Below are 13436 nucleotides of genomic sequence, written 5' to 3'. Positions count from 1 at the left end.
CTATTTAAGTAAAGGGAGATAATAATACTCAGTAATATTAGACAATGTATTATGGTACATTTCCAACAAAATAGATTATATAATAGGGATATAAACTCACTAATAGTATGCTAAATAATAAGACTGGGGTTTCTATTAAATTACAAAATTAAAACTAATATATGGCAGATAACAATACTGTTATCAAATATCCAGTCCCTCATATATAACTCCAGTGACCTATATTTAAATATAGCTGTTATAGTCTCGACTATTTAGGCGTCTACAGACTATAAATAAAACAATATTAACAAAATGAAACTAGCTTTGCCACACCAGGTATCCCTTCAACCTGTCAGCTTATAATAATAATAATAATAATATCTTTATTTTCAAAGGTGAAAAATTAGGCTTAGAGCCTGTTTACAATTTTGCCCTTTATAACAAAGAAATGAAAACGACAGTAACAGAACAAGACACTTAACAAATACTCACACACAAAACATCCAAATATATATTGATAAGCTAAATAGTTTAACTTCAAAACTAAAAGTAATATGATAGATAATATGTAGTAAGTAGTTGATTTATTAAATATAGGCTACAGGTTAAGAAGAAGAAATAACATGCCTAGTGATATTTTTCTTAAATAAATGAAGATTTTTAATATTTTTAAGTGAATATGGGAGAGAATTCCAAAGCACTGTGCCTCTATATTGTAAACTACATTTAAATATTTCATTATTAGGTCTACAGATAGAAAGTCTATTATTGAGAGATGCATATATGGAGTGCTGTTATAATGAAAAATATTATATATGATGGACAAAGCTTGGACTGAAATAGTCAGGGATTGAAATACAAAGCGTTTGTTTCCTATGCAATCTGATTAAAATCAGATATCAGTTTCAATTCCGAGTAAAACAAATTAGAAATCGTTTTGTCATGTTCTAGAAATTACATTACTTAAATGTTACACGTAACACTGCTACTTTCGATTATTATTTCTAGGAAAACAATGTACTTTCACTTTCTGTTTACAAAAGGTGAGGAAGAAACAGTTTTATCGTAATTATCGTGTAAGTAATGGTATACTATATGACTCTCTATGAAGCATTATACCTGGTCGTTCGTAGTGATAACCTCTAAAATTGAAAATTCAAATCAATTTTAGAATTATGATGATATGAATTATAGAGTGGGGTACTATCTAAATGTAAAATGGTCACCATTCACGTGAAATGATCTGTGGCGATACAACATTTGGGCGTACGAAAGCAACATGATATTTTAGAACGGACGTGGTACCTCAGTCCACGTAGGAACAGTCTTATACCAATTTTGTGCTTGTACTGAAGGTATGTATTGTTATTTAAGACGGCTAGATCTATTTGATAAGGCCAACTTCAAGTTTGGTCAAAGGTCACGAGATGTAAACAGGGCTAGCTTTAATCTCAACCCTAATCCTAACCCTGGACCTAGCCCTAAGGCTTATCCTAACCCACAATCTCGCCAACAATCTGATCTCTCAATATTTATTTTTGTTAGAGGACACCGGTGAAGCACCCTTCATAAAATTTAAAAAGTAACGTCATGATCCAAATGTATAAATAATTAATTACACCAACCATGTATTTATCTTCTTTGATTGGCATTTAGTAATTGAACATATTAACACAAGGTACAATTTGCTTGATAAAGACGAGAGTATCCTCGTCGAAACGTCGCTTAGTATTAAACTCAGTAATTGTGTATCCATAAAATTGTACCTTGTGTCATATATTTATCGTTGATGTTATACATACGTAGAAAATTTTACACACCGCCTTTAAATTACATATTATTATTGGCATACTTATTCCACAAGGAAGTTACTCAAATATATATTTTATTTTATACACGTGTGACGGCGTTAAGGAGTATAAAATGTCTGACTATTCATTTGTGCAAACCAGTGAGGTGTTACGATAGAAATAGACGTTAATACAGCCGTCGTATTGCTACATGTAGGTTCCCACTGTCACGATTCGCGACAGGAAAACGCGTTTGCGGCCGTCAACTTTTCGAAATTTTCTTTGGTTGGTGGGGGCCTGGGCAGGGAGGTTCTACACGGTAAGTCCCGCTCCTGCACCGCCGTCTGTAACCCGAAAGTTTTTCGGGCATTTCAAGTTTTGCCCCAGAACATTCATCGAACCCGTCCGTCGAAGCCGAGATGTGTTATAATACCAATTTTGGCGGTAACGTGGTTTCCTCAAAAGCATTGCTAGCTCCTACAGTTTATGGGTAAATATTTGAAGTGTTTATAATTTGGCACCCGTCTGATCAGTACGTTACCCATGACTGCGCAACTGTTCATGGAACTCCTGTAATTTAGCGAATCTTTAAAGGTACAATTTTACTTTTAGGTTCTTAAAGGGAGTAAGATGGGTCTGGATGTATTTATTGAACGGCTGAAATTTATCCCAAGTTTCTTCACACTGGACATGTCCAACCTCCAAACTAGTAAACTACAAACTATGAAAGTTAAAATGGAGGAGCAGGAACAGAATAAATCCACTGAAACGGTTAACAACAATCTAGCATCATTTCTCAAGTTTATTCTTATCAAAGACTTTGGTTCCTGCGAGACCAAAAACTCGTGGGTTTTAGAGAGGAATCCGTGCAATATACAAGCAAATGTCATGAAAGCTGTTCTATATTCTCAAATGGACAGAATTAGCGAGGCAGAAGATAAATTCAAAGAACTTAAAGAATTAAGCAAAGACGATTATTTGATGGCCGAAGCTACAGCAGAAAACGCATATGCCTACTCTAGAATGGGACCAATATATTATAATACAGCCATTGAACTGTATGAGGACGTTATTCGAAAATATCCAGACCAATATGACTGGAAATATCGCATGGCACTAACTATACGTAGATGCCAACATTCGGGCATTTTCGGTCTATTACCCGCAAGTGACCCCGTAGCAAACTTCCACAGGGCTAAAGGAATGTTTGAGGATGTAATTGAGAATAGTGAGGATAGAATATTAAAAGCCTTGTCTTTTAATGGCCTGGCCCAGCTGCATCACGGATATTGTGCGGAGAAGATTACTTTCGGCGACATGGGACTTCAAACAAAAGAAGCTGTTAAAGAAAAGATCATTTTATATTTAACCAAGGCTAATGAATTCTCTGATGATGATCAGAAAGTTTTAACGGAAACGGGTCGCTTACTGAGAAAACTGAAACAATTGAAATTTGCTAGAATCGTATTGGAAAAGGCTGTGGCCATACAACCAACCACCGTATCTTGTGAGCATCTCGCTTTAACTATAAGAGATATAGATGGTGGGTATACACCATTAGTGATTGATCGCTTGGCACAGGCCGTGGAATTAAGTGAAGGTCTCAACCTGTCCGCTATGGAGAAATTAGGTATAGCTCATATGAAGTCCCGGAATCTTGACAAAGCTCTTGAATATTTCACGAAAATCGCCGACGGAACTGACCATTTTTATCAAAGACAGGGCAACGAGAGAGCATCAGCATGTTATAAATTACTCGCGGAAGACTGGAACATGTCCTTAGAAGAAAAAAATAGATGCTATAATGAATGCAATCGCTATCAAAGAGAGTGCATTATTAGTGCTGTTAAGCTTCATCTTCGAGATGGCAAAGACACAGAAATAGAAAAGGTTTCTGTGAGAGATCTTTTCCGTGATTCAAGAGACTACACCCGTTACAGCGGTTCAACCTTAGATCAGGTTAAACGAATTGTGAGATTTAAAAAAAAATCTCTCGGTTTTATCCGTGATATTAATTTGGCTTACAGAAAAAGGGATATTAATGACGCTTTTAAAAATTTGATACACACATTTTTAAAGTTAAAGGAATATAATGACTGTATGGATTTAGCCACCATATTAACGGTAACGGATATACCAGAAATAGAGATGATAGCAGTAGAGGTTATGATGAATATTGTTGGAGAAACGGCTGACGACACCATTGTAAACTCCTGCTTTGAACGAGCAATGACAATTTCTTACAATGCTAAGGAAGTGGATTCACATGTCCGCCTTATCTATGATACCACAACTTGTAAAGAAGAGGCAGATAAGATTGATGAATGGCTGGTAGGAGTAGGGTTAAAGGTAACGAAGAATCAGGATGATATCTTTCAGTTCCAAAACAAAAACCAGGCCCTGTTGACGGCCATGTCTGATTGTAATATCGTGGTGTTATGCATTTTTAAAAATGACAACACGAACTTAGTGGAAGATTATCCGATTGACGCTCTTCCTCAAAATCAGCCGGTTGTTATTCCATTGGTTGTAAACAGTAGTTACGTGTCCCCTAATCTACGTCATATTCCGCCTTTGAAATACCCAGACACTGACGATTCGAAGGGAAACTGGTTGAAAGAATTTGGGAACAGAGTATTTATAAGGGGTGCTCAAACATAATGAGTCAAAAGGAAAATGTGTAGATATTTGGCAAACAAATACGACGTTTTTTTTTTTATTCCATTGACACAGTAACACGTTTAGTTTTCGAAAAATAGTTTGGGGGGAGGGGGCGTAATCAGAGGATGCAGTCAAAACTCTGCATGGTTTAAACATTCTTTTTATATAATTTTTATTTAATTCTTTGACAAGCATATACAGAAATGATAATAAATTACACAATGTATTTTTTTAAAGATATACCAGACATATAATTAGAAAATAATAATCATTACACTATATTTTAATTACACAGTACATTCTTCTTTATTTAAGTCATGCAGATCAGAGTATATATGCTGTAATTTGTTCTGTAGGGGATTGCTTTGTGTGGTACCTATAATCAATTATGAATTTGTAGAGCGCAATTCTTTCCAGTAAGACATTATTACTAGGAAAATGACGACCGGCTAGTTCATTTTTTTATACGCCCACATTTTCATGTGGACGTATATTGTCTTCGCCCCGGTCCGTCCGTCCGTCCACAATTTGTTTGTGGACACTCTACAGGTCACAATTCTTCTCCGATTTTGACGAAACTTGAAATATGGGTTTATCTCCAACAGATCTCGGTTTCTTTCGATATTGGCATGTATCGGATCGAAACTTCATGGATTATGGCCCTTGTTTGTACGAAAAATCACGTTTTTAGCTTGTGGGCACTATAGAGGTCACAATTTTTATCCGATTCCAAAAAACGTATTATTATATCACCGTTACACCCTAAGGATGGCTGAGTTCGAATTTCATGTAAATCGGTCAAAAATTGACAGACAAAATGGCCGCTGTTCGTTCTCAAATAGCGTAAAAATATGGTATATAAAGGTTGTGGACCCTTTAGAGGTCACAATTTTTATACGATTTTGTTGAAACTTGAAATGTAAGTTTATAACACAAAGATCTCGGTTCCTTTCGACATTTGCGCATATCGAATTGTAATTTCCTGAATTATGACCCTTGATTTTAGGAAAAATCACTTTATTTTTGGCTTGTTCTCTATCCATCTCTCGAAAATGTGGGCGTATCCTGCCTGGCAGCCGCTGGTTTATTTTTGGAAACAGGTGGAAGTCTGACGGAGCCAGTTAAAAGCTTTGGCACCCATCCTGCAAAAACTTTTGTCATTCCTAACTCGTTGGTGATTTCAGCTGTGAACGACATTTTTAGATCACCCAGGCCTTGCAACATCGTTGGCAAAAGTGTGTACAACTCCTCGAAGGGCACTATGTGGAAAAATAAATGTAAATCATCGACTTTATACAGACTTAGAACTTTTCAGCCCCCCGTAGAAGCATTGCTTTTTGACAGATATCGGTATTAATATTATTTTTTAATAGGATTTCCGTCAAGTAGAAGATATGAGTTACAGAGAGTACATAGCGAACTCTCAGTTAATTTGAGTTTACATAGTTTTGTGTTAGTATATATTATTCTATGTACCTATTTATAATGAAAGTTGCGCATTTTTGTGTTACAGCACATAGCTAGTGTCTATATATTATTAATAGTGGTATAGAATTTGGTAAACAAATGTTTTTTCTACTCTTGCATTATAGATATTGTTTTATATATTTTATGTCAAATAATTTTTTATTATAGACATCCTTTAGATTATCGCTAGTATATAGTGTTTTAAAATCATTGATATTTAATTTTATCATTTTGTTTTGTTTTCGGTATTTTCTATGTAAACAATCTGTTTTTACCCTAAAATGGCCTTTTGTCTCAAGTATTTTCAAAGAAATCTTCACATTTTACTCCCACCTCCCACCAAAGATGGCGTATATCGTTTTTTTATTGGTAAGGAGGGGGGGGGGGTCATATATACATGCCAGAACCCTGTTGAATACGAATCGGTTTTAGTGTATAATTTTCCATGTGTAATTTGTAATTAATAATACATTTTATACACATGGCATTTAGTCAAACAGGTCCTTAATGCCAAAAAAATAGGTCAATCTGATTAAAATACAGATTTGTATTTCGTTTCGTTTTACTCGAAGGTTGTGTCAGGGGTCGTACGAGCGGCTTTTGACCCTATGACGTCAGACATTGATTAATTAATCAGCGTTGACGTTTCTAGTGGTTTACCCACAGTTCCGTGCATGGCACGCCAAGAAGTCGCCGTAACAGACCGTTTCATTGGCTTATCCCTCACTTCAGCCAAAACGCCGGTAATACAGCAACTCTTTCAGATCCTCGTGTATTCAAGACAAGTAATTTTGAACCATGAAAAAAACAAATCGAAATAGGATCTGTGTTTTAATCAGATTGGAAAAAAGTTAAATACAGAGTTAAGACCATACACAATCAAAAGTACATATTAAAAACCATTTTGATCCAAAATATTATTCATCAATTCTATTTTACGCTATTTGTTTTTATTGATTTCAAACGGCCATCTCGATCTCTCTTAGACAAATATATTCATAATAATTGTTCTCCCCTCTTCTGTTTCGTAGAAGCCACCGCATTCTATATGAAGGTCTTTTTATACACATATATAATAATAACAGACTTTACATCACAATAGTACCAGTGATGCAGCTTTAAATGTGGTGTGCCGTCTAACGAATGATTTACATGTAACACATATATACACATCAATTAAAACACAAAAAGTGAAAACATGTAATAATTTTAAAATTTGGGCTAACATATATTTTTTTCTCCAGAGCAAATGCAGTTCATCAGTCATTTTAGTTCAAAGTTAGATTTTTCATGTATTTTATTTTTCATTTTGAAGGCTGTCGAATCCGAAAAGCCCTGGGCACCCTATGTCTAAATCCGGCCATGCCTGATAAACTCTATGTTCAAATATTTCTGTTGATCCAGCTAAATTGAAATCTGTTTATCATATTCTAAGATGAAACAAAAAACCCCCAAAACCATCCAAATATTTGCACACAGCACATTTGAATTTATAATATCATTTTATCCTTGAGGGTTATCGATGCAACTGCAAACTTACTCATAATTCAGATTTAGCCTTATTTGCAGCTCTCTGTTTTTCCATGCAGGCCTTTCTCCCCTCGTCACAATAATATACTTTACCAGTTAAAATCAAGAGAGCTAAGTGAAACTCGTCAACGTCTACTGCACTATCACCTGGAAGATATTGATAAATACCGTGGTTGGTGTAATAAAGCCTAGGCAGTGGCGTGCACGGGTTTGACGATGCGGTGGCCAACTACTTGATTGCCCCCCCCCCCCCATCGAGTATATGGCCTACGATTCAGAAATGTGAGAAAGGAAAATATTTAGAATTTAGAAAAAGATATACATTATATTCAAATTTTGGCAGGGCATCTTTTGCAACGAAGTAAACGGCAACAATTTCAAATCTCAAATTTTTTTTAATTATACTCTGATTGGATGAATCCCCCACCCCCAAATGGATGCCTGGTGTTGTCCCCCCCCCAATCCCCCACACTCCACCAGTAATGTGATGTTGACCCGCACCTACTAAACTATAACTGTCCATCTTGAGCAACATATTCACGGTTGGGTTGATGTTCTCTCTAAAAGCCCAGTCCGCCAGCATCCACACCAACATTGAGATAATGTAAATACGCCGGTATACGAGGAGTATATTGAAGAGAAGCGATTGATCTACAGTCAAACACCCAACCCAGTTGTTTGCCGTGAGTCAAGGTGATAAAATAATGGCGTTCCTGGGTTAAAATCCTAAGTGAGAGGGGGGGGGGGGTTGGATGGCTGAATGGTTAGCGTGTGCGCGCTGTATCATAAAGTCTGTCATTGACTCAAATGTCATGGTTTCGATTCCCCGGTTGTACACGACAAGGAGTAGGGTCGCCTGTCCAATGTCGTGGGTTTTCTCCGGGTGCTCCGGTTTCCTCCCACTGCTAAAGACCCCTACGCGCAAGCGAATTATTGAAATAAAATTAAACCATACGTTAGTCAGAAATGACCTAGTTTGTGTCGAGTGGACCTTAAACCCCATCTCTCTCTCTCTCTCTCTCTCCCCTAACCAGGGACCAGTTATCTTGGAATTGTGATTTAATTTCAAAACTCGAAAATTCCTACTTTTCTGCACGGACTGGGATAATGCCATACAGTGTGCTATGGGGTCGCGTTGGATCATAAGGTCTGTCAATGAGTCAGGACTGTCAGGTGGCGTGGTTTCGATTCCATACTCTTGCACCTTGTCACGTACACTTGAACCAATGACAGACCTTGTGATCTAATGCGCGTGCATTACCCCCCCCCCCCCCCCAAAACGAAGTTTCACTTATAATACTTTTTTTTTTATTGAAAGCCCGCCATATTGCCCCAAATATTACGGATTTTCGTCGCCAACAAAAACTGTCAAGTGAGCAAAATAATTTACACGAAAACAAGTTTTAAAAATAAATAATTACCATCATCATCGGCAGAAGATAAAAAATTATCCAGATCTTCTCCATGTATTTCTAAATATTCTTCAGCTTCGTCATTATCGATATAGCCGTCGTTATTGTAATCCGGGGATTTATGTTTGACGATATTTAACTTGGTCCTAGGTTTTAATTTATACCACAGTGGTAAGGGATCTCTACTCACCGCTGTATAAAAACAACCAATAAGACAACAACAAAATAGACATATTCTGAAATAAACAAAACCCAAAAAGTATCCTTTAAATGTCTTTGATGCGTCGCTGTTCGAATAATGATCATATATATTTACTTTTGACCTAGCACTTTTATTTATGCCTTAGTATTATCACCTCTGAATGAAAACAACCTACGCGACATAGAAGAAATACTCCGAAGAAAAGAAAACAGTAAAAATTGTAGCTGTTAGATGCAAATGTTCTCGTTTTAATGTATTTGATTCGTCAATGTTCAAATAATAACCGTTTAATTCCAAAAATGACTGTCGTCGACTCGCTGGTCACCCCAACACTTAAGGGCTGACGGTGCGTCGCTGATCACCCAACCACGTAAGGGTTGTTGTTAACCCTACCACTTGAGGACCGATGCAGCGTTGCTGTATGGAAGGATAACGTTGCCAATATTATTTCAATGTTCACTGTACAAACTGCATATGTCAGCAGTTCAAAATACGTATTTTAGTTTTACAATTTGCCATTTTCTTTGCTCACAATACCATTGTCACAGTGTTAAAATACAGAATACACTTTTCAATAATAGAAATACAGTATAATAGTTATTTTGCACATTACACTTCTCCATTCTGCATTTTGCACTATAGAATTTGGAATATTAGAACATATACCTTATATGGGAACTACGGCGAAGCTCATTTGCATACGGAAAAAAGGACGGAAATTAATAAGCTAGGAATTTTAATAGTGGGCTCTCGATTCAGAGGGTCCACAACTTTGGTATATGTATTACAGGACATAACTAATAAAACATTAAATACACAAACCTGACGTCCATCTTTATAAACGATCTTTTTAGAAATAATTTTAAACCGGATTCATGTCAGTATATTTAACGTGAATATGGTGAAGTGACAGAACAACATATGGTATCATCGAGTAAAATATATTCACACTGTCGACATAGTCCGTATTAAAATTTACACCAAGTTTATTGTAGTTAATAATTAAACACTATCTATATCCTTCTCATGTTTACACTGTAAAAATGAAATGAAATGTAGTTTAACGTCCTACTTTTCATCACTATCCGGGTTAATGAAGACGGGTATACGTTATGATGTGTGCTATGAGAGGGATTTTGCCAGCACAGCGGCCTAATCTTATATCAAAACTGTCATGGTTTTTTTTACGCGCATGCATGCCAACGCGTGCACGGCACCTCGAGTTTTCGTCCCAACCGAACGAAAAAGCGGTGTTCCTTGCCATGCCCTTAGAATTTCCGATTTTGTTCTTTGTTTCTGAGGGACAGCTCTATGGGAAAAGTTTTTGATACGCACAATCAAATAACATTCGAATCTGTGGCGTACGCAAAATTTGTGTGTGGGTGCGAGTGGGTTTGTGGGTGTGTATGTGGAGGGAGGGGGGTAAGGTCACGCCATTTTTAGCATTCTAAAATGTATTTGAAATGATTAAGGTAACGGAGTTTTTGGTTTGTTTTATAGATACTCACAAAACAACATTATTCTAGCACCACAATACGTCACTTACAAAATATGACAAAATATGATCATTGTGCTGGCGATTAATCCAACTACTTGACGATTCTGAAATAACTCTCTCAATGATGGTTGTGATCATGTTGCCAACATATTGCTTGTCCTACACTGTTAGAAATTTATGTAAAATTTCAGTAGTACAAGTAGTTTTTATACCTTAATTGTCGGTATATTTACCAAAATATATATGTAGAGTCCTTTATGCAGTGTTTCGTTTGCTAAGACCCAATCCCACTCAAATTAGATTGCTTCAGGAATATGGTAGTCAATTATATTTGATAACACCAATACTTGTTAAGAGATTATATGCAGAATTTTTTACATTTTTAGTTGGTGGCATTTTATGACATTTTGATGGTCTGAATATGAAATATTTTATATCTAAATAGATTAAACCCAGATGACAAGGGCTGGATCTAAACATGGGTTGCAATATTTACTCCCGGATAGAAACAGAAGAAGCTACAATTTGTGAACTGTGCGAATACCTTGGATAGGAAATCTTAGTCCTACCGATACCTACATTTTAAAAAATGCTCCAAGAAACGAAAACTATGTTGTTATCTAAGCAGTATATGCGTACACTTCCCGGAACACGCGGTAACATTTACTGTTGGTCTCATCTGAGGATCCCCCGGATGTCCATGTAGCTAAGCGTTTTGTGTTAAATGTGACAGTTTTTTTTGTAAATTCTGTATTCCGGTACTGTACATAATATTATTTTGTTCAGTATTTGGACAGCATAGTCTGTAGTAACAAAGGCAATATGAGACCTTGCATTTGTAGGCAAATATTTTTTTAGTTTTGTGTTGTTGATTGGCTAGCACACTGTATTAACCAATCAATAATGTAAATTATACAATAGCACAAGAAATAACCGCGGTAAACATTATTCGTTAAATCTATTAAAATAGACCTAAAAACTTCTCTATAATACGGTTGAAGTTATTCGTGGTGAGATTATGAACTTTTATTATTATTTTGTTTCCATTTTGAAATATATTGTTTTATTTGTGAAACGGCAGCACATATTGTGCAAAAATTAGCTTCAAAATAAATAATTGAAAGAGCTGAGTGGTTGAATGATTACAACAAATATAGAGAAAATAATTCTTTATTGAGTAATAACACAAGAATTTATAAACTCTACACGCAATCACCATAAAAGCCAAAGGTTGATAGTCTAGACATGACACCTACACATCACTGGCGTAGCAAGAGTTTGTGACGACAAGGGCCGAAGGGCGGTCGACCAGACGCTGTCTCTTACCAAACCCCCGGGTCCCGGGTTCGTTCCGGTGTTGGCGGCGAAAGTTCCTCGGGATTTTCTGGTGTGGTACTCCAAGGACAATGCCTAGTCGTTCGAAATACCGTGGTCCTGTGTTCACATAAGCGTGCACGTAAGAGAACCCTTGGCAGTTGAAATTTGAAATAAGGGTAGCCTTAGCGCCTCTGTCCGGGCAAAATGTCCCTTGTAATACACTGTATGGCCCAGTCAGCGCAGACAAGTAGTAGTAGGACGTTAAACCCCATTTCATTTCATTTCTTATTTAGACACCAACTTTTCACGCATGTGGTATAAACTGGAATAAACGCCTTTCTTTGCCAGGTACTCTGTTCTGCACAACTGTCAAGGGTGAAACGGGCTGAAATATAAATGCAGATTAATAAACGATTAATAAAGTAGTAGTAGGACGTTAAATCCCATTTCATTTCATTTCTTATTTAGACCCCAACTTTACACGCATTTGGTATAAACTAAAATAAACGCCTTTCTTTGCTGGGCACTCTGTTCTGCACAACTGACAAGGGTGAAACGGACTTAAATATAAATGCAGATTAATAAACGATGTCTTGTATTTAAACTCCACGTTTGGCTATATTTATGAAGGGCGGGGCACTAGCATGGGGTTCCAATCTCGACATGGACCAAAAAGAATTCAGGATTGTTTCGAGCCCCTTTCCAAATTGTCTCGGGGAGCGGGCTGTTAAAAAAAATGTTGCCTAGTCTTTAAAGTACCCTTGATATATCGAATTCAATAAAGTGTAGCTGTAAACGCCGCTATCTGCCCTAAATTTTCCTCCTTAGCATAATAACTAATTCTTGCCACTCGTTGGTGTACATAAAAAAATGACCATGGCATTTTGAGATCGATGATGAGTGAGCGAAAACGCCATTGTCTTAGCAAAATGTTCCTCACAACACACTGCATGGAGTATGCTGTTTTGTTTTATTAGATCCCAATTGGGTCAGAAAAGTATTATTACGTTAACCTCCATTTATGTTCACATAAACAGTAATATGTCTACAAAAAAAACCCAACAAGGACGGCCACTAATTATGACATGTATTTGTACTTCAGACTTTGCTGTGTATTGAAGATAATAGAGATAGGATTTCTTTTTTATTATTAAAGTTAGATGAAGGTCTGACGTGTTGGTTGTGATCGGTGATAGATGACATGTGATGTGTTTGATAATTATATCTCACATCAAATAACCATGAAAGCCAAACAACGATAGATTAAAATCTTAATTATATAATCAATAAAACAATAATAACTAGACATTTATCTAATTTTCAAACTATTACTAATACAGACGAACTCAATTTAAAGAGAAGTGTGCTATGAGGGACATCTTGCTCGGACAGCGGAGATCTACGACCTACTCTTACTCCGAACGAACTCCAATAGTTCTTTCGTGTGCACTCCAAGTAATACACGGGGCCTCTGTTTTTCGTCCAATTTGGCAAAGAACATTTCGTTCGATCTAATCCAACAAGGCTTGCACTGACGTTTCGTAGAAAAAAGAATCAAAGAATTGCGGAAGAAGATT

General features: G+C 36.5%; 1 protein-coding gene and 1 long non-coding RNA gene across 2 annotated transcripts; one reads left to right on the top strand and one right to left on the bottom strand.

The window, feature by feature from the left end:
- Positions 1-1142: 1142 nt before the first annotated feature.
- On the top strand, positions 1143-4433 carry LOC126810449 (uncharacterized). The gene is made up of 2 exons (XM_050535529.2): positions 1143-1337; positions 2385-4433. The coding sequence occupies exon 2, from the start codon at positions 2403-2405 to the stop codon at positions 4431-4433; it is 2031 nt and encodes a 676-aa protein (XP_050391486.1). The 5' UTR covers positions 1143-1337; positions 2385-2402.
- A 2474-nt stretch (positions 4434-6907) lies between these two features.
- Positions 6908-9919, bottom strand: LOC126810473 (uncharacterized). Its single transcript, XR_007675234.2, has 3 exons — positions 9867-9919; positions 8852-9078; positions 6908-7577 (listed from the first exon to the last, which is right to left on the bottom strand). It is a non-coding gene; the product is annotated as an uncharacterized LOC126810473 (long non-coding RNA).
- Positions 9920-13436: the final 3517 nt, after the last annotated feature.

Source organism: Patella vulgata, chromosome 2 (genome assembly GCF_932274485.2).
Source record: "Patella vulgata chromosome 2, xgPatVulg1.2, whole genome shotgun sequence".
Taxonomy (NCBI): domain Eukaryota; kingdom Metazoa; phylum Mollusca; class Gastropoda; family Patellidae; genus Patella; species Patella vulgata.
This window is presented reverse-complemented; position numbering and strand designations above follow the sequence as displayed.

Coding starts and splice junctions, on each gene's coding strand:
- LOC126810449 (XM_050535529.2), top strand. CDS start 2,403: ATGGGTCTGGATGTATTTATTGAACGGCTGAAATTTATCCCAAGTTTC.